The sequence below is a fragment of the Strongylocentrotus purpuratus genome, unplaced genomic scaffold (assembly GCF_000002235.5).
Source record: "Strongylocentrotus purpuratus isolate Spur 01 unplaced genomic scaffold, Spur_5.0 spur5_scaffold_11, whole genome shotgun sequence".
Lineage (NCBI taxonomy): Eukaryota > Metazoa > Echinodermata > Echinoidea > Camarodonta > Strongylocentrotidae > Strongylocentrotus > Strongylocentrotus purpuratus.
The window spans coordinates 17,228,422-17,247,825 of record NW_022145596.1 but is presented as its reverse complement, the minus strand read 5'-3'; the positions used below and the strand labels follow the sequence as shown (position 1 = coordinate 17,247,825).

General features: G+C 38.1%; 1 protein-coding gene across 1 annotated transcript in view; it reads right to left on the bottom strand.

The window, feature by feature from the left end:
- Window positions 1–13,581, bottom strand: part of LOC763655 (gamma-aminobutyric acid type B receptor subunit 2) — a 74,406-nt gene extending 60,825 nt beyond the window's left edge. Inside the window, exons 1-3 of the mRNA XM_030980829.1 lie at window positions 13,414–13,581; window positions 9,232–9,393; window positions 2,584–2,712 (exon numbers count right to left, since the gene is read on the bottom strand). Coding sequence (XP_030836689.1) covers window positions 2,584–2,712; window positions 9,232–9,393; window positions 13,414–13,488 — 366 coding nt within the window. The 5' untranslated portion in view covers window positions 13,489–13,581. The remainder of the gene's footprint in view (window positions 1–2,583; window positions 2,713–9,231; window positions 9,394–13,413) is intronic.
- Between the last annotated feature and the right edge of the window lie 5,823 nt (window positions 13,582–19,404).

Sequence of the window (19,404 nt, the reverse complement as noted above, 5' to 3'; positions counted from 1 at the left end):
GGTCATAATGGTGGAATAATGATTTTTACCCCAATGATTTTGACAATGATTTATTCCTAATAGATCTAAATAATAGATTCTCAGATTTTATTGAATGACAATTGAGGAGTGTTTGTTTGCGTGACTGCTAAAGCATGTGTGTGCTACTATGCTAATCAACTAGGGGACCTACGTCCTTAAGTCATAACTGACAGTATTAGGGATGCCTTAGAAAGGGGCACTAATATAGCACATCGACACGGTTTTGATCCTGGGGGCTCACAGTAACGAGGCCATTGCTTAGCCAATGAATCATGACTGTACGCAGCGGGCGCTAGAGTACGTCGACGCCCTCACAAAACAAATAAACAAAGAAAATGCCATAAATTATCAATAATTCATTGCATTTTCCCCCAGTCCCCAAAAGGAAAAATTCCTGTGTAGGGCCATGCATTATGGTTCAAGGCATGCCCACATAGAGATTTTGTTTATGTTGGGGTTCGGGGCAAAATGCAATGAATTATTGAAAATGTATTCTGAATTCTGCCTCCCAATCCATGTCATTTCGTGCGCAAAGAATGATCAATTAAACAAAAAAGAAAATCTTATTCAAGGAGTGTTTCAGGCTAGAAAATGAAGGTTTACGTGCATTCATCCGCATCCCCTGTTGTGATGATGTTTTTGTTTGTCATATTTCAGACGGTACACCTCCCTTATACATCTACACATCTCCACAATTTGGAGGGGGAATTTGTCGACCGTGGGAAATATGAAATCCCCCATAAATCCCCCCCCCCCCCTCCCGCTTCCTCCTGGAGCCACAACTAAGTACGTTCTGGCAGAGACCAGGGGGTGTTTCACAAAGATCCTAAGTTGAACTTTAAACTCTAAGTTGAACTTAACGCTAAGTTGGACTTAAAAACTATGGAGAGCCATTTGTAGCCTTAAAATTAAATATATTCAAAAGCGAATATTCAAGTATTTTAGACTTTAAATAAATTCCACATCAAGAACATGAAATCTCCTTGATAATAGAAAATAACTTTCACAAATATTTCATAGATGCTTATGGCTTTCCATAATTGTTAAGTCCAACTTAGAGATAAGTTTAACTTAGGATCTTTTTTGAAACACCCCCAGGGTATTATATAACCTCAAGCTAAATTTAGCCATCTCCAAGCAGCGCGTGCCTGTCCTTCCAAATCTATAATAAATGGGAACTATGCTCGCATTATCGGGTAAAATTGTGAAACAGTAGACGGGCATAGGGAGATAGATTGCGGTCAAATTTGTGAATGAGTACAAAGAAAGCCGATGAATGCATTGAAAGCTGGACTAAACAAAAAAAAGTGTTTAATATTTCCTCCTTTGTACGATACCTACATCGGGAAACATTGCTGTAAACATCCCTTGTGTGATATTACCTTTTCATTGCTTCACCAAATTTCTATTTTTACTCTGTTCTACTTTTTTTTTTTTAATTTAATATAGTTAGCAAAGGCAGTTTATATTTGAAGCACATGAGTAGTTTTGGTAAGGCCCAAAATAAGTTCGCAGATTAAATTTTATTTCAGATGTTGGATATCAAACGAATAACAATCCAAAGTTCTGACACTTCTGCAACTTATAAAATGTCAATAGTTGATTTCTTCTTTTCATTATTTTGTGTCGGTGTGTGCGTGTGGGGAGGGGGTGATATCCAACAGGGAGGAGGGGTGATTATTCCCCCCCCCCTCCCCCTTTCCCCGCCCTCCTCTAACATTCTGGCACTAAATTCAATTCCAAGGGTAGATCCGGAATTTTGATAGCCAAAAGCGGCACGATTCCAGAAAAAATACAAATTAAGTGGGCATTTTGTCGGTGTTTCAGTACTTTGGGCATCACTATGCAAACGGATAATCAAAATGAGGCACAGGCTGTTTGTGCCCACCTCCACCCCCTGTCATCTACCACTGCTTAATCCTACGATGAGAAATCGGCATTCTCTTGAGATGGGAAGATTAGGTCATGTAAAACCCATCAACTTCAACTCTAAGCCCCCTGTCTCTTTGTCAAACGAGATTAAAGACTCGAGCCCACCCAACAACTCGTCTTGATCATCTCTAAACCCCTGTCATACACCATAGCAGCTAGGCATCTCTCTCCCCCCCCCCCCCCCCCTCTCTCTCTCTCTCTCTCTCTCTCTCTCTCTTCTTCTTCTTCTTCTTCTTCTTCTTCTTCTTTCTCTTTCTCTCTCTCTTATTTCTCCTCTTCTTCTCTCTCTTTTCTTACTCTCTCTCTCTCTCCCTCTCTCTCTTCTTATTCCTCCTCTTACTATATATATATATATATATATATCTCTTTCTCTCTCTCTCTCTCTCTCTATTTCTCTTTTTTCTCTTCTTTTCTCTCTTTTCTTTCTATCTCACTCTTTCTCTCTCACTCTCTTCTTCTTCCTCCTCCTCTCTCTCTCTCTCTTTCTCTTTCTATCTCTTTATAATTTCTCTCTATTTCTTCCCCTCTCTCTCTCTCTTTCCCCCCCCCCCCCCCTCTCTCTCTCTCTCTCTCTTTCTCTCTCTTTCTCACACAAACTATCCACCACAATGCCTTTCAAGGCTACCTTACCTTGAGGTACTTGAGTGATTGTGCGATATTTTGCGACATCGTTTCCATGTTCTTATCGACGTTGAAAGCCTCTTTGACCATGACATGAATGTTGCTTGCGTCAAGTTTGGTTATCAAATCGTTCACCACCTGTTTGAAATGTCAAAGAAAAGATCAATCTCAATTAAAAATTGATATCTTTACTATTGAAGTTGAAGAAAATGAGAGGATAATACGTTCATGAATAACATCTGCTGTAAATGGAGACGTACAAAGTGCAATGTCCTTCTTGTAAACCTCGTAAAGCTATAGTTGGAGACTCAAAATATGCGAATTAACGACAATTTTCACCTGCATGGAATCACACCCAATCGGCACTTACGACACATTTGCGTATATCGCACGAACTTCTGGAAAAAAATTGAGCCAAGGAGTTTGCATAAATGTCGTGCGACTCTTGCACGACATTCGTAGGGAATGTCGTGCATTATTTTAATCGCAATTTAGTCACAATGTGGCTTATTCATGTCGAAATCGAATGACGAATGTGCCGCGCTCCCAGGGGTCCTAGGGCAGTTCGCGCCTGTATCGTACGAGTCTCATTTTGTCTCCAATCAATCGCAATTTAGTTTCATAGGTCACCAACCATTATTTATCGCACTGTCCGACTCACGGAAACTATATTGAGATGGGTTCGAGACGGGATAAAGACACCCACGACAATTCTGCGACTATTTTGAGAGAAAATTTTGTCGCATAATTTTTTTGAACGTGTTCAAATCTCCAGCAACACGAGAGCAAGATTCTGTGACTCACGCGAGGAAGTTGAGAACCCCCGCGAACGTCTTGAAACATTTTGGAAGCTCCCTCGCAATTGCCGTTTGCGATTTGCCGCCAACAGTCGCAGCCCAGACCCAGTGAGATAGGGGCTTAAACAAATCGATACGAGTTACAATTCAAGATTTTGACCTGCACGTGTAAGTGGATTACTTTTCCTCAATTGTGAGGAAAGTCCCTTAAGTTTTCAAACAAAACGACCAAACTTCTGAAAGAAATGGGTGTTAATTCATAAATATCGTCACAACTTACTTAAGGAGTAAGAGGCTCACTTTATTTTAGAAAAATTAGATCGTAACGTTATTTCTTCTACCTAAGCAAGAAATTGCACTGGAAACTGTCGTGTAAATTTCAAAAGTATCTCATTCTCCTTATTCAATGTTATTCAAAGCACGAGATGGTAAACTGTTATTATTCTTGTCCCGACCACAGCAAAACACGGAAGCTATGCGGTATTGGCGGTAACGAATCTCTTTAAAAGGGAAGTCTCCCCTGATATTAATTTGGTTTTGATAAAAGCAGACAAATGAGAGAGAAACAAAAGTGTAGTTTGAGCAAAATCCGATTCGAAAAAGGAAAGTTATGAATTGTTGAAGTAGTCAATAGTGAAACACAAGTTGACACATTGTGACGTATCATGCGACTTTCTCTCACATTTGCTTTGTACATATTAACATTTCATAAACTAATGATTTCTTTGTTATTTACAAAGATGATTTAACCGATTTCTTTTTTTTAGTTAGAAGTGTCGATCAGAGGGTCTAGTCACCCCTTCATAATCTTGGAGTCAACAATGTTCAGTATATCTTGTAAAGCGCAAGCTTTCAACTAGTGCCTTTTTCGACCCCCCCCCCCCCCTCCCATCATAAATATGAAACGCCCCTGTGCCGAGTGAACTTTTGGATCTTTTACACTTGAGAGGAAATTGGTTCAACAGAATATGATATTCTCTGTTTTATTGGTTTATGTGTGTATGCATTGTCATGAAAGAGGAACTTTCATGTTCTAATGCTAATGCATGTTGCCCCCCCCCCTCCCCCCTCCTCTCCCTCCCATCATGAATATGAAATGCTCCATCTCCATAGAGAACTATTGAATCTTTTATACTTGAGAGGAAAGTGGTCCAACAGAATATGATATTCTCTCGTTCATCATTGGTTCATATTTTTGTATGCATTGTCATGAAAGGCCCTTCTATTTGCTAAGCTTTTATGATTTACGGTCGCAAGTGCATTCGACTCGGCCATGACCTTCGTCATATTTCTGTTCATAAGAGAACTAGACCACTCACCACATTGCGTGACATGAATCGCTATGCATGGGACTGAGTCCCTCTTTTTTTTATTAAAACAAAAACTATGGGAAAATGAATTTATGGAATGTCTACAAACACTCCGACTGTCACTTAACCTTGGCATAGAAGGGGGAAAAAGAACGAGAAAGGAAGAAAGAATTTGAATGGTTTCCAGTTCTCTGCGTATCCTGAATGGTAAAATGGAGATGGCACGTTTTAAAAAGTATAATTGTTATATATAACTTTTTAGGGGGAGGGGGCTTCGATTGTATACGCTATAACTACGTAGTAATTTTTTTTTCTTCTTCTTCTAATATCTACCTGTAATTATTGTTTCCCTTGAACCCCAAATACACCTTTATGCTTCATATAACGTTTAATTTGTTTTCTTAATTTCCTATTAGAGATAATGGATATGAAGTCAGGTGCTATACAGGGTAGTTTTTATATTTTTCGAAGGGTCACTGTTAAAACTACGCCCCTCGGAATAGTCCTTAAGAATGGCACATTTCGAATTTCGTATGAAGATCTTGATCTTCCCAAGTCATACATTGTGTTCACACGATGGTAATTCTGGTCTGCAGAAAAGTCGTGTTTAGAGCTAGTCGGCGTAAATATGATGAGGTCGGCGTAAAGGTCGATAGTCGTGTTTCCTACGCCGATCTTTACGCCGACTAATTTTACTCCTTATTTTTTCCCCAGGAGTAACGCGCTAACACGACTAGAGGGTAGCGTAAGTTGACCGTGTTTATGCTCCCATTTGGCACTCAGAGTATTTGTGACCTTACACAAGTTTTGTTTTTTTTTTAAATCGAAAATGAAAATTCGATTTCACGCGGTTTAGATGCGGAAGCTGGATTGAGGTCGACTAGAGCGGGCGCCACCACTTCTGGAAGTTACACTGAGTAAGAATGGGTCGGGGGAAGGTCGTGTTAACTTGATCGTGGCAAGTTGGTCCGAGTTAGAGCGTACGGACAACTAATGGTGTGAGTCAAATATTTATGGAGTATTTATTGCTGCGGGGAAAAACTTACGCCGACTAGGAAAGCCCATTGAACATGGCTATTGAGAGGATTCTTTCTACTCCAAAAGGAGACAAAGGATCTGTAATGTGAAGCACATAATGGTTGGCGCCGATTCATTCATGAATAAACCATTGATGTCGAAAGCCTTGGTTTCTTATTTCTGCTTCATGTTATTGCATTCTACATCATGTTCACTCATGAAGTATTGAATTCCAGACTTATTCTACCTGAAGGTCGATGGAATCGCATTGATTAATTTTCGAGCGGCGACTACACTTCAGCTACGAAATCTGTTTTTGTATGCCCGAGTCTCCTTTTGCAGATTCCCCCTTTTTTCGATTCTTTTCTTTCCCCGGTAGATCTTACTTAATCATGAAGACCAACCGGTATCGGTTTCACGCAAATCGAATGTCTGCTACGTTTCTTATCCTTTTTTCAGTGATCAAGCTAATTTAATTTTCTGAAGGTTTCCTTACCTAAAGCATTGAAATGTTAGCGGAGATATGGTAATTAAATGTATTCTCGACAGTTTCCATCTAAATGCGGTGAAAACAGTACGATTTTACCCTCAGATCAATAACTGCTCTAACCGTCGGAATCCCGGTTATTGGCCTTATCTGATTGTTTTTCTTTTTTTAACGAAAACGTTAAAGATCCAGCAACTTTGTGTTCATGATGAAGCCACGGTATATAGCTACTGTACGACCCTTGGAGATGGGGTATGGATGAGGATGTGTGCATGCGCGTGGGTTTGGTACAAACGAGTTTACTGCATCTATTTCCCTTTTCTGTCGATAACGAGGTTTTTCCTCGTTAGGGCGGATTTGAGAGAGGCATAACCGTCCCGTGCCCCTGTCTGAAGAACAAACAAACCCAAATTTATCATTGAAGCCCCATCAAATGTGAGACCCTAAGAGGCCCCTGAAAATGTTGTAAACTTCTTTGTTTGTTTGGGATTTCTTGTTTTCTTATCATTTTTTTTTGGCTTTTTTTCCTTTCCTGTTATCATTTCGTATGAGCATTTCTTCAGATACGAACCCCTACAAATGTGATAAACCCTATAGCTCAAATCCCCCTTCCGAAGTCCTTGATCCGCCTCTACTCGTCTTATCGATTCACTCCACATGCGGACTTCTCTTTCAAAAGTTCAAATTTGAAACCTTAGACATGACGACTTTCTGTAGGGACACTACAGACATGACGAGATTCTATGGGGACACCGCTCCGCCACACTGGACACCGTTGGGTGTCTTAACTATCATTCAAATCGCCTAGTCACGCACTCGCCCTCATTTCGAACTCGTCTGACACAGTTTCTATTTCGTTTCTTAGAAGAAAAAGAAATCGTTTTAGATAAACAATTTATCCCAACAATTACGGCCAAACACTCTATTGAAAGTGATTTAAAGGACAACACTATCGTGTTTGAAAATTAATTATCTGTAATTTCATTATGAGCTTCCATAAGGCCGATATTTCGATGACTCAGTCTATGTCCGCTTTGAATTACCGAGATTTCTTGTACACAAAGAAGACAACTAGAAAAATTCGAATGTAAGTACCATTAGTCCCGTACGTGTGATGTTTGTCAAAGAGCATGGAATTTTTCGTGACCTTGGAATTGTAAGTTTCACGACATCAGCATCTCATGCGATGAGATGAGCAATTTTGAGTTTGAGTTAAATCGCCACTATCTTTGACTCTTTTTTTTGGAGGGGGGGGGGGAGATATTCCGTTTTATCTAAAGACAAAGGATTTGTAACGAAAGCTGTCTACGGGGATCAATTGCACCGAGAGACAACGTTTGAATATATGCAGTTGGCTATCTAAATTTCTAAAGATTGGGAAGGTACTTTCTGGCTGGAGGAGGAGGGATAAGCACTCTTTGTAGGGGGGGGGGCACACTTTTTTTTTTTTTTAAAGACGGGGAATTCTAAGCTGCGTAAGCGGATCAATTGCACCTACTGACAACATTTGAATATATGCAGTTAGGCTATCTAAACAGATGGGGATAAGAACACGATTATGCTCGCTTTAACCTTTTTATCGGTTAAATTATTCGAAACCTAAACCCGTTGAGCGTTTCCCATCCTGATCGAATCCCAGTCAGACCTTCGCCTGACGCGGAAAATGAATTCGTCCCTCCCAAATCTCCATTCACTGCAGGGACATTCGATCCGAAATAATCACACCAAGCCAGGGTCACCAACCCCACCGGTAATCACAAACTTAATCGGCAAACATGTCTGAGAGGAACGTCTGCATGGCAATCTTCCTCTCTGTAGCTCAACGTTCCACCACGCAATAGAAATCGTAAAATACGCCAAATACAGACGGATTTCTCGATATAGTCCACGTTTATTCCACCACGCCCAAAGATACAAAGACATAAATCTGCACCAGACGAATAATCTGACTTTACGTCATTTATTTAAAAGGGCAATGATATGAGTAGACGAAAAACGTGCTTATCTGTTTATATTTTTTGCATTTTATCAAAATTTAAAACATTCCCAAGAGTTGGTCACACTTCCTTTACTTTATTCGTTCTCCATTTAAAAAAACATGCAAAACATTTAAATATATACAAGCATTTTAAGGTAAAATACGAAGTACATTGAATGAATTCATATGCAATAATAAGAAGAAAAAGGACATCAAAACCTACTGATACTTGACAGGTGGATGTTCCCAAGAACTATCAAGTTATGAGATAAAGGTATTACATAGTTTTGGTAAATTTTGAAAATTGGCTAGATAGTGATTCTTTACTATTTTGATATATCTGGATGCCCCTATGGATGTATTATAAGCACTAAAACAATTAGCCACCAAAACACTTCTGCTCTCGAGAAAAATTGAATATACAAATTTACCGGTGCTCCCGGTAAATTTTGATAAATTTCAAATAGCGCCTAGGACCATACGATGGTAGCTGCGACCATGGAATTCTCAGAATATGTAGTTGTGATATATATATTCCAAACGGTAATAGCGAATCTGTCGATTTTATTCAAAGAACATTGTTTTATAGCTAAATTGATATATTGACCATGAGAGGGCGCTATACAACAAAGTGTTTATTAGTTTACAATTTCATCACTTTATAGACTCGATTTCAACCGCGACAACGATCACTGAATATTGTAGGATCTCATTATGCTTCCAATATGTTTATTTGAACCAAATTCATGACCCCATACCAAAACGTTGTATTACCTTTAATATTTCGACGGAGAACAACAAATTAGGTAAAACAAATGTGTTAGTGGTTTGGATTTCAAAATTTCTGTTTCTCTCTTTTCTTTATTTCTCTCACCCAAGTCTCTCTTTATCCCTACCCCCTCTTTCGCGCCCCCTTTCTCTAATTCTCTTTCTCGCTCCCTCTGTCAGCTCATTTTACATGCATAAAGACATAATACATGTATCAATGAATGCTCAAACAAAATACTCCGATCGAAGAATTTGGTAGAATTGTTTTCTTGAGGTAAATAGAAAAAACAGAATACTTACAGCAATGTTATCGAGGCTGTTAACCCCTAATATGCCGACGTTTTTCCACTCCCACTTAATGCACATCTTTATCCGCGGATCATTGTAGCTGTTGGTTGATGGGATGGTCCGGAAGAGATACCGGTTACCCGTCAAAGATGGGGCGTGCGATCCGTAAGTGATCTGGATAAAAGAAATTCAGTAAGAAATAAATACAAGGCGATTAAAAAACGAGAGGCTTATTTACAATTCAGTAATTTCTTTTCTTTTCTTTCCTTGGGATTTGTTTTTTCTCTCTAATCGATGATCTTGTTAATTCGCATTTCATTCACAGCGTAAGACCGGTATCGCCCCCCCCCCCCCTCTTTTTTTTATCATTCCAGCGCCCCCTCGATGGCCGGCCCCTCTGCTACGAGGGTATTTAGTCATTTCTTGTGTTTTATTGTAATATATACTCGTTAGGGGAGGGAGAGCAAGTATGCGTATGTCAGATTAATTGTCAATTGGGTGCTTATCTACAGAAGATGTGTTTTCATTTTTGCTTCCTACATCACCAAACTTGTACTATGTCTCTCTCAATATTTTACTTTATTTAGAAAAGAAAGAGGGAATTGTCTGTCAGAATGCTGAACGTTATTCGGAATGACAAAAAGATACAGACAATGTTTTTTTTTTTTCATTTAAGACGAATATGTTATGGTTAATAAAGTTTGTTTAATATCTTTTTGATTTACGAATTTACATCTTTTTGATTTAAAATATAAAGAAAAAAATGCAAACTTATGTCATGGTTCATGTTTATAATTTTGTTGAATATCTTCTTCATTTACTAATATACATATTTATAATTGAAAATATGAAGGGAAAATGCAAACTTTCTTCAAGAAAGGTAGAAAATACTATCAGCAATATAGTAGTGAGCCCTCTATTGTTGAAAGTTTGAAGTCTTAAAAAAACAAGAAACTAATGTCCTCAAAGGGGTGCCATGTTACTAGCATTAACTAGATTTGCAATTAAATGACAAAAATTAGCTATTTTAATAAGTATTCTAAGAAACAGAGTACGTCATACTTGTCATCCACATACTTGCTTAAATCTTACTTTTTCATTTTCATTAATTTTGTCGATTCGCATCAACATTTTGAACAAAGCCCAGCCTCAAGACAATTTTATCAAGCCAATATGCATGATCATGATGATCGTGATGCTTATGGAATATCATAATCAGGCATCTCACAGACAATTAGGATGTGCCCTTCTCAATTATTCTCAAGATATAATGAAAAGTAATTATCTATTCATCCTAAGGAAATTGGCTATGAATACATTTTGATGTTGTGCTTTCACAGGATTACCTTTTCATTACCTTAAGAAAAAGCGGGGAAAACGTTTTGTAACAGGTTGCAGTAGCACGGAATGGGTAAATCCTTTAAAGGGCATTGGAATACTTTGAGGGCATCGGGCTTTCCCTCTCTCTCCTTTCCTTTCTATTTTCCCTTGTTTTTTTTTAAGGGAAAGTCCACCCTGATTGTCATAGAAATAGACAAATTTGAAAGGAACAGGTTTGAGAAAGTTTGAGCGAATTCCGATTAAAAGTAAAAAAGTTATGAATTTTTGAATTTGCGATCAGTAAAACACTAATTAATAACTCTGTGACGTATCATTCAAGGTTTCCTCCCAATATATTCGTATATTCTTAAAAGTGTAAATTTTATTGCAGTGTAACGAAATAATGTGTAAAACATTTATGACAATTTTGAAAGTAAATATTTAAGCATTAAGCTTACACGTGACTACACACATGATTACATCTGGTATTGAAGAAGGTATTCTTTTTTGTTTTAATACTGTAGTATGGCAAAGTCAGCAGAGTGATTTTGAATCTTCGCTTAGGCGTACATAGTTAAACCAAGATAAAAAAATCGGGGGAAATGTAAGCATTTCTATGAAGAAAAACACTATAATCATCTTTAACACATTTCCTCGATCTTTTTCAATATGCCAAATTTTAATATTTCAAACAATATTTCATAATAAAGAGGAAAGAAAAATGAAGGATAGAAGAAAAGAAGGAAACTGATTGTTAGAAGAATCCCTGCTTCATTTAATCACAAGAAAAGTAGATACGGAAAATGACTACGTGCATCGATTTATGCACAACAGCTACGCGTGTTCGTGTGTGTGTGTTATCATGCCCGAAGGCGTTGAGTAATTTTTATTAAGAAAAATCACCTGTCTTTTCATTTCAGCGAAAATTCAAGTTAATGCGGGTCACGAGATTCGAGATAATGTTATGAATAGAATAAATATTCATACGCAGTCGAAGCAGAGTGTTCGAAAGATTTTGTTAATGACTTTTATCATGTCGTTGTCAATAGGAATAGACATCCTGATATAACTCGGGTAGTACTATAATTATATTGATTCATATTTTATTCTGCTACTTTTCAACTGATGAAAGCGATCAAGCGCCTCTATTAGATCTTGTTGATTGAGCGTATATATATATATATATATATATAGACTGCTCATGTAATATCAAAGGGTAAATGATCTATGCACAGTGACATTTACATTATTCATGACCGTTTAGCTATAGTTCTTTCAAAATCTAAAACTAATCATTTAAAGGTTACATAGTACTCTGAAGATGATCTATCAAAGAAGAAAACAAATACTTGAAGATTCGGAAACTAAGGTTTGGGGGGATAAATAAAATAATTCTAAAATCGCGTGTGAATTTTAATAAATCTGTTTGTCTGGTCGGTGTTGGGTCGAGTCTGGCTTCAAACCATTTGAGTGGCATTGGCCTCGGCCTCGCGGACCCAGGCAGTCATGCGTATAAAACATATGGAAAGAACTTGACTTGACTACATCGCTGTTGTTTGTAAATACAAATGTGTTTTGCAATTTATTCTAAGATAAACATGTTAAATCAACATTAAAATATGCACTGATTTTTTGCGACTTACATTGCGACTCCATTGAAGGAATGCCTTACAATACAATCTAGTGGAATAGCAGAGACATATGCTCTGCTAGAAGTAATCTTAACACTTAAAGGGCAATCCTACCCTCGTAATTAGTTGATTTGTATGAACGCAAAATCAATAACAAAAAACAGATTCAAAAGTTTGAAATGAATTGGACCAATAGTAAAGAAGTTATGAATGTTTTAAATATGAGATCACTAAGTCTATGCGAATCTCAAGTTGGTAGTTTGGTTAGTGGATCGTGACGTACATGTAGGACGTGGATAACTCTGCCGTGTGCCGTGTACACAAAATATCACCAATTTCTGTTTTTCTCGAAAGTTCCTTCTCCCTTGGTACACTACTCAAAATATATTATAGATAACATATTGGTATAGGTCTTCTAAAAAGAAGTGGCCCTCCTGAGCCACGGACTTTTGAAATATTTACATTTTAGTCATTTTATATTTTGGAACAGATGGGAAACTACATCACATTGACATTACCGATTCAGCCAACTTGAAGTGCCCTTTATTCTAGTAATTACAACTTTCACAAATTCATAACTTTCTTATATTTAGTCAGATTTAATTGAAACTTTCATCAGTTTGCTCTGATTTTTCTGCTTTCGTTTAGAGTAAATGTATGTTGGGGTTGTATTTCCCTTTAAGTTGCTTTTTTCGCCGCTCTGCACAGTCAATCGTTTGCGACAGATGCAATTTTGCACAAACAATAGGCACTTATTGACGGTAAGATTGCTTTGTGCTTGCAACATAATGTCTTTGCAAAATTACACATTTCCTGTCTCCATGACAACCCTCTTAAAATTGGTATAAATGAAGCTTGCACTGAAAACAGTGAAATAAAAGCCTTTAGTATTTCTACCACGTGATAAATATAATGTGGCGCCGGAAGATTTTTTCGAACTGAAATGATGATGAATCAGTTTTGGTAAAAAATCGCGTGCACTGTACACAGAAATGGGCACATAAACCTACAGTCATGTGGCAAGATAGTTTTGGTCTAAACATTTCAGTTATTTCTCGTTACATATCGAATATGATAACAGTTGAGGAGCAATCCCTTTCATCGGATATTTATGATATTCTTCCAAACTGATATACAAGGACTGAGTACCAAAAAATGCGCCTTATTTTCTATCTTGAACAGAAATCAACCTTCCCTTTAAATGTAATTCCCATGGTAATTGGAATATGTAATGAGAACTTACTTGGACCACGCCCCAGTAGATGAGTGGCTTTGAGATGGCTTCGGTGATTTCATTTCGGAGTCCACCAATCACCATCACTTTGCGTTTGGTGTTGTTACCGTAGATGTCGTCAAATAGAACGTTCACTGCGTATCCCTCGTCGTTCTGTAACAAGGGCAGGAAAGAGAGTGGATAGAAGCAAGAGAGAGAAAAAATGATTAAAAAATAATATAATGAGCACTTATGTTATGTTCATGCATCAATCCTAAATGGTGCCCAAGGCAACGAAAAGCAAAGACTAAGTAAATAACAGTTTTATAATGAGAGACAGAGAAAGGGGTAGAACGACAGAAAGAAAACAAACTATATTATGATTATCATGATAAATATAGTGCGTAGACAACCATGAAAATACATGTTTGATCAATCAAGAACCAACAAATTCGTCTTAACACAAAAAGGGTAATAACGTTAAAAAAAATGTCCCATGTCGGAGTAGAATAGTCAAGAGGAAAGAAAAAAACGGCACCTTATAAGATCTTTTCTGTTTAACACTTATTCCTCTTTCTCTCCCTGATTTCTTTTTTTTTTTTTTTCCTCTTAAGTTTCATTTCATTTCTTGTTTTCTGTGTTATTGTTTATTGTTCCATGTTATCCTGCGAAAATCATAATCTGCATGATTATTTTCCATTTCTCGTATAAATGATTTCGACACATGCGATAAGTGCACGCCCGTATATTATCCTTCGGCTGTCAAGAAAAGTATTGATACGCTCCAGGCCAAATGGAACAACGTCTAAATGATAAACATTTCAAACAATGTCAGAAAGAAAATGATGATAGATAACAACGATGCGTGGAAGACACAGTTGATAATTTATTTTGACTACACGACAGTGACAACAACTATGACAAAGCGCCTTGCTTTTCGGCGGAAAATGTCAAAAAAGGGACAGAAGAAAAAGAAGGGCTCGGCGAGCTGTATTATTGTTAAGGGTATGATTACATAGAGAGGCTGAAAACAGGCACGTTCGACAAGGGCTTTGTTTATTTGTTCAAAAAATTTGCTCAATCCTTCTTTGTACCATACCCTGGAAGCACGGTGTGAATTGCGCATAGGGATGGGCTTGAAGTGTTGCATTATTAAGGCCATTTAGAGGGTGTGGGGAGTTGCGATAAGACGTTTTAACGGGGGCCTCTGGGATGGACTTAGGGCAAGAAGAATACGCCCCCTCGAGATTAATTCCAAGACGGCTGTTTTTAATGGTTGGAAGAAAACCATGACCAATATAACGTATCACAACATATGAAAACAGAAGTGACATGGAAGAAGAGTTCGTTAGTCTTCGAGCCAAAGCGACATTTAGATGTCATAATTAGCAAATATTTGAGTTTCATTTTAGGGCGTAATCCCGGAGGTTCGGATTAACTTGTCACGACATTTCGCTGCTCCCTGATCACCGAGGCAGACGGTATTATTTTTTAATTTAGATAGATCTGGAAATAATGAGGAGAAAAGAGGTCGGTTTGGGGCTTATTATTTAAGGTGACAAAACAACAATGATTGGAGTTATATCTGTGCTAAATAATATGCATTAAAGCCCCTCTACATGTTCCAGCTTTCTACAGAGAATAAACAGCTTATCATTTTTCTATAATGAGGAAGGATGCCATATCATACGACTAGAGGGATAGTTGAGTTTTGTTGCATAGGGCGCTGCACACAAACAAACAAACAAAAAATAATGAATAACTCACTGAGTGTCAGATTTGAAAGAATATACAATTTAAATCACAAAATCATCTTTGTTTGATCAAAATCGGTTTAGAGACTGCTGAAATATCCATAAATATAACCATTTCTAATATTTGTGGTGCCCCCACATACATTTGGTAATTTTGAACCAGCCGTTGAAAAACGAGTGAGCGCCTTATACGTTTTATTCCAGCCAATGCCAATATTGGCTTTTTTTGCTTTTTCGTGTTGGTTATAATACGCACGACCAGCCGGTCCGTGTTTTGTTATTATTAATTAATTAAGTAATTAACGGTCACCGTATATTTTGGAAAGTGGAACTGAAATGGTATGATCGTATTCAATGAAGGCACTTGCGGTCTTAAACAAGAACTCAACTATCCCTTTTAATACCCCGTCACACCAATCATAATTATGACACCAGGGGGGGGGGGAGCATTTTTGTGGACATCTCATTGAAACATGTGCTATAGCATTAACATGAATTTCTATGGGATGTTCACGAACTTAGACTTATGACGGTTTCGAGCAACTGGCGCCAGGACGACAACAGACAAAACAAAACGTAATATCAACCCGCATGTCTCAAAATCGGTTTGTGTTTAATCGGTTGGCGGTGTGACTGATATATTTATAAAATAAGTGCCTGCGAAAGACTCAAATTTTATTCTCAATGAACTACGTTTGCCACCAAAAAATGGTGAGCAGGACTTTTAATTTTAGACATCCTATGCGTCGAAAGGGGTATTATCGCTTACGTTTCGCGGATTTTCTATCTATTACGGTAGCGCATCTCATAAATTCATTATCTGGAATTATGGGAACTGGTATTGCACGTGTTTACACCAATTAATCGTTTTCGCAATTCAGTGAAGAGTGACGGTGCGCTCATTTTATTTACCCCCAATTCCGCGTAAAAATTGACATAATGCGATTGCATTACCAAAGAGCTGATTCTTGCGACTATTTCCGCTTTAAATTAGGTTATAACCAATCTAGTGATATAAGTTATCTAATAGTTTAATAGTATATATAGGTAAAAGCGCTGTGAAACGAGAGAGCTCGTGAATGCTAGCTGTACGAGCTAGGGAATCACGATGCAAGCAGTATTCCACCTAGTCGAAAAATAACACAGGCAGCATGCCCAACCTTTTGTAGCTTCTGTTTAAAGTGCATTCTAGATCATTTAAGCCCAATGCTTTTTATCAAATCTTTTCAACCTAGATTTCAAAACGGCCCCCGAGAAATACTATTTTTATCTTAAAAGCATGGCTATTGGAGTCTTTTTTGTTTCGTTTGTTTTCCATTTTTCTTTGACCTTGATATTCCTCTTTTGTGTTACCCCTTCACATGCACACGAGACGTCATTTCGATTGCGTCAATGCATGAAAGGGAACCTGTGACGGAAGTGAAAATAAACGTAAGTTTAATATCTAAACCGTTGTTTCAACTGATTTTTTTTGTAATAATTTCTTTTTTGTTTGTACGATGTAACTTTCACATGTTGCGTCAATAACCCATCAATCACTGAAGCAGTCCTACGTCTGGCATATATGACGCAACGCGTATTTGCGTCAGGCATATATGACGCAACGCGTATTTGCGTCGGGCATATATGACGCAACGCGTATTTGCGTCGGGCATATATGACGCAACGCGTATTTGCGTCAGAGTCCTAAAAATCCGCGCTTCCTCGAGTATGACCAATCTCTGCTTGTGTAAACTTTCAGGTGGTGAGAATAACGATCTGTTTGCTGTAACCAGATGAAGCGAAAGATACAGACAGCGTTTTCTAAGTGCCTAGAAAGATGCGTTAATTCCCGTTTGAGGTAAAGTTACTTTGCACGAGTATCCTGTATTTCAACACTTCAAGTCAACCTCAAATACAGCATATTCTCTCAAACTCATGCCTGATCAAGTTACGAAATGGGAAAGCATTCAATGATTGTTATGTCATTTTGATTAAATTGCATCACCACGACAGTTTCGTGGTGAGTTTTGATTTCGAGCTTCCGATCCTTTTCTAAGTTTTAATCATTTTGTTTTCTTAGTAAAGTCACACGGATCTAGGACTCTGGATGATGTAAGGATGCCTAAAATAGACTGCTCAAGTCTCTGCTCGTTTGAATTATAGCACTTCAAATGTACTTTCAGTGGCATGTTATAATATTAGTAGTGGATACAGCATTTTAAGAGATTTACTACGACAGAATATCAGCATCATTCTGTGACTGTTTGTGGTACACATTGCGATATTCATGTATTTAGACCCGTCCGGTGAGCGTAAATATTTATCTAAACAAGGAATGTTCGGGCTGTATTCTCAAAGTTAATGACCATAATAATCTTCCTTAAGAAAATAATCAGAACTTGAAAAGGTAATGAAAAAAATGAAACATGAATCTATGAAATGAAAACAAAATCCTTACAAATGAAGTATTACCTCTGCTTAATTCCTGTTATTTTGCCCCCTCTCTCCTCCCTTCCTCCCCCCCCCCCTCCTCTCTCTTTCTCTCTCTCTCTCTCTCTCTCTCTCTCTCTCTGTCACTGTCTCTCTCCCTCTCTATTTCCCTCTATAGACTCTTCTCTTTTTTCTAACCATCTTAAGTCATTATCCCCTTCACCATATAGACAAACAATGAACACTCCAAACAACACCATCTCGTTTTAACCGAAAGAAAATGTTTGTCCGTTTTGTGGTCTCAGCCATCATCTTCACCAATGCATTACCCCCCTGACATGGCTGATATGTGTTTGCTCTGAGCTGAGGGGGTCGCCGCAGACCCCCTCATCCTGGCTAGCCCCTAGCGAATCGCACCCCATCTTCGCGTCTGTAAATCACGGGAGCCCATCGCAAACAACCCAGATGCTTTCGGGGGGACCCCTCGAGGGTGTTTATCATGCCTCACTCTGGAGCCGCAATGAATATGGAGAATGAGAGAGAGAGAGAGAGAGACAGAAAGAAGGCTGCTAAAGTTCTCCCATGTTTCTCTTTGATTGATGTGGCACCAGAAAGAAATGAACAGTGTCGTCATACATAGTTAGCCCTTTATTCAAGAACTCTGTCTCTCTCTCTCTCTCTTTTTTCTTCTTTCTAATCATCAATTTCTTCTCCTATACTGTTTCTGTCTTGTCTCTATATCAATATTATTTATCTTGGGTATTGCTCTCATCCCCCTCCCCCTCCCCCTCCCCCTCCCCCTCCCCCTCCCCCTCCCCCTCCCCCTCCCCCCCCCCTCTCTCTCTCTCTCTCTCTCTCTTTCCTCTGTCTCTCCATCTCTTTTCCTCTTTTTTTGCTATTAAGTTGGTTTTTTTAAACATTATAATCCCTCTTATTTATGATAAATAAATCAACGTTTAATTTGTTAGCATGAAGTGTTTCTACAAGTTATTTTTTTCACATTCCAGTAAAGGCATGGGAGAGCTTAAAACATACATTCTAATGGTGTCTTCAGCATATATCCTCACTGTCTGTCAATGTATGGAGTATCACGATTCCCAGTTGACGTTGATTTTACATCCTGTCAAGGTTGTTTTCTATATCGGAGCAAAATGTGTCTAAAAAAGTCCTCCTTATTAAAAACAACCATTCGAAGCCGCATCTTATTGATTTTCTTTCATCATTCATGACAGTTGTTCCAGTCTCAATCCACATTCGGCACGATATGCTCTACATTGATCAACGGTACTAGAAATCCGCGAACCTCGATCAAATATCGCAACAATTATTCTGCTGTCAACTTCTATGTTTTGAATATCCGTCAGTGGGACGAGAATGTTACACGTATCATGGGCGTGTATGCTTCTCTTCGAAGGCTCATGGATACTCCTCAATTACCGATGAACTTCAATAGACATGGAATCACATGAATGACGTACTTGACAAACCCACATCTGAAGAAAAGTACATTGGTCGCTTAATTACCCTTTCTGGGTTTAAGTGCAGCTGATACGCGTGTCTGTGCTAGCCATTTTCCCTTGCAAGGTTGTCTGTTTGCGGATGAAGATAATTTCATGGTTTTCCTGTTTTTTGTAATAATTTGTTTATACATGGAAGTGATTACCTTGTAAATGTTTATATCACGAACACAAAAAAAGCTTCCGTTTCTACCTAGACTGCTCGTATGTGTACTGTTATTTGCATATAATTTATGTTTTGACGAAATGAATGTATGACACACTACTCTAAATGTCGAATAAACGTAATTCTAGTTATCGTTATATAAAATGTTATCGATGAAAAATGTTTGGGGACA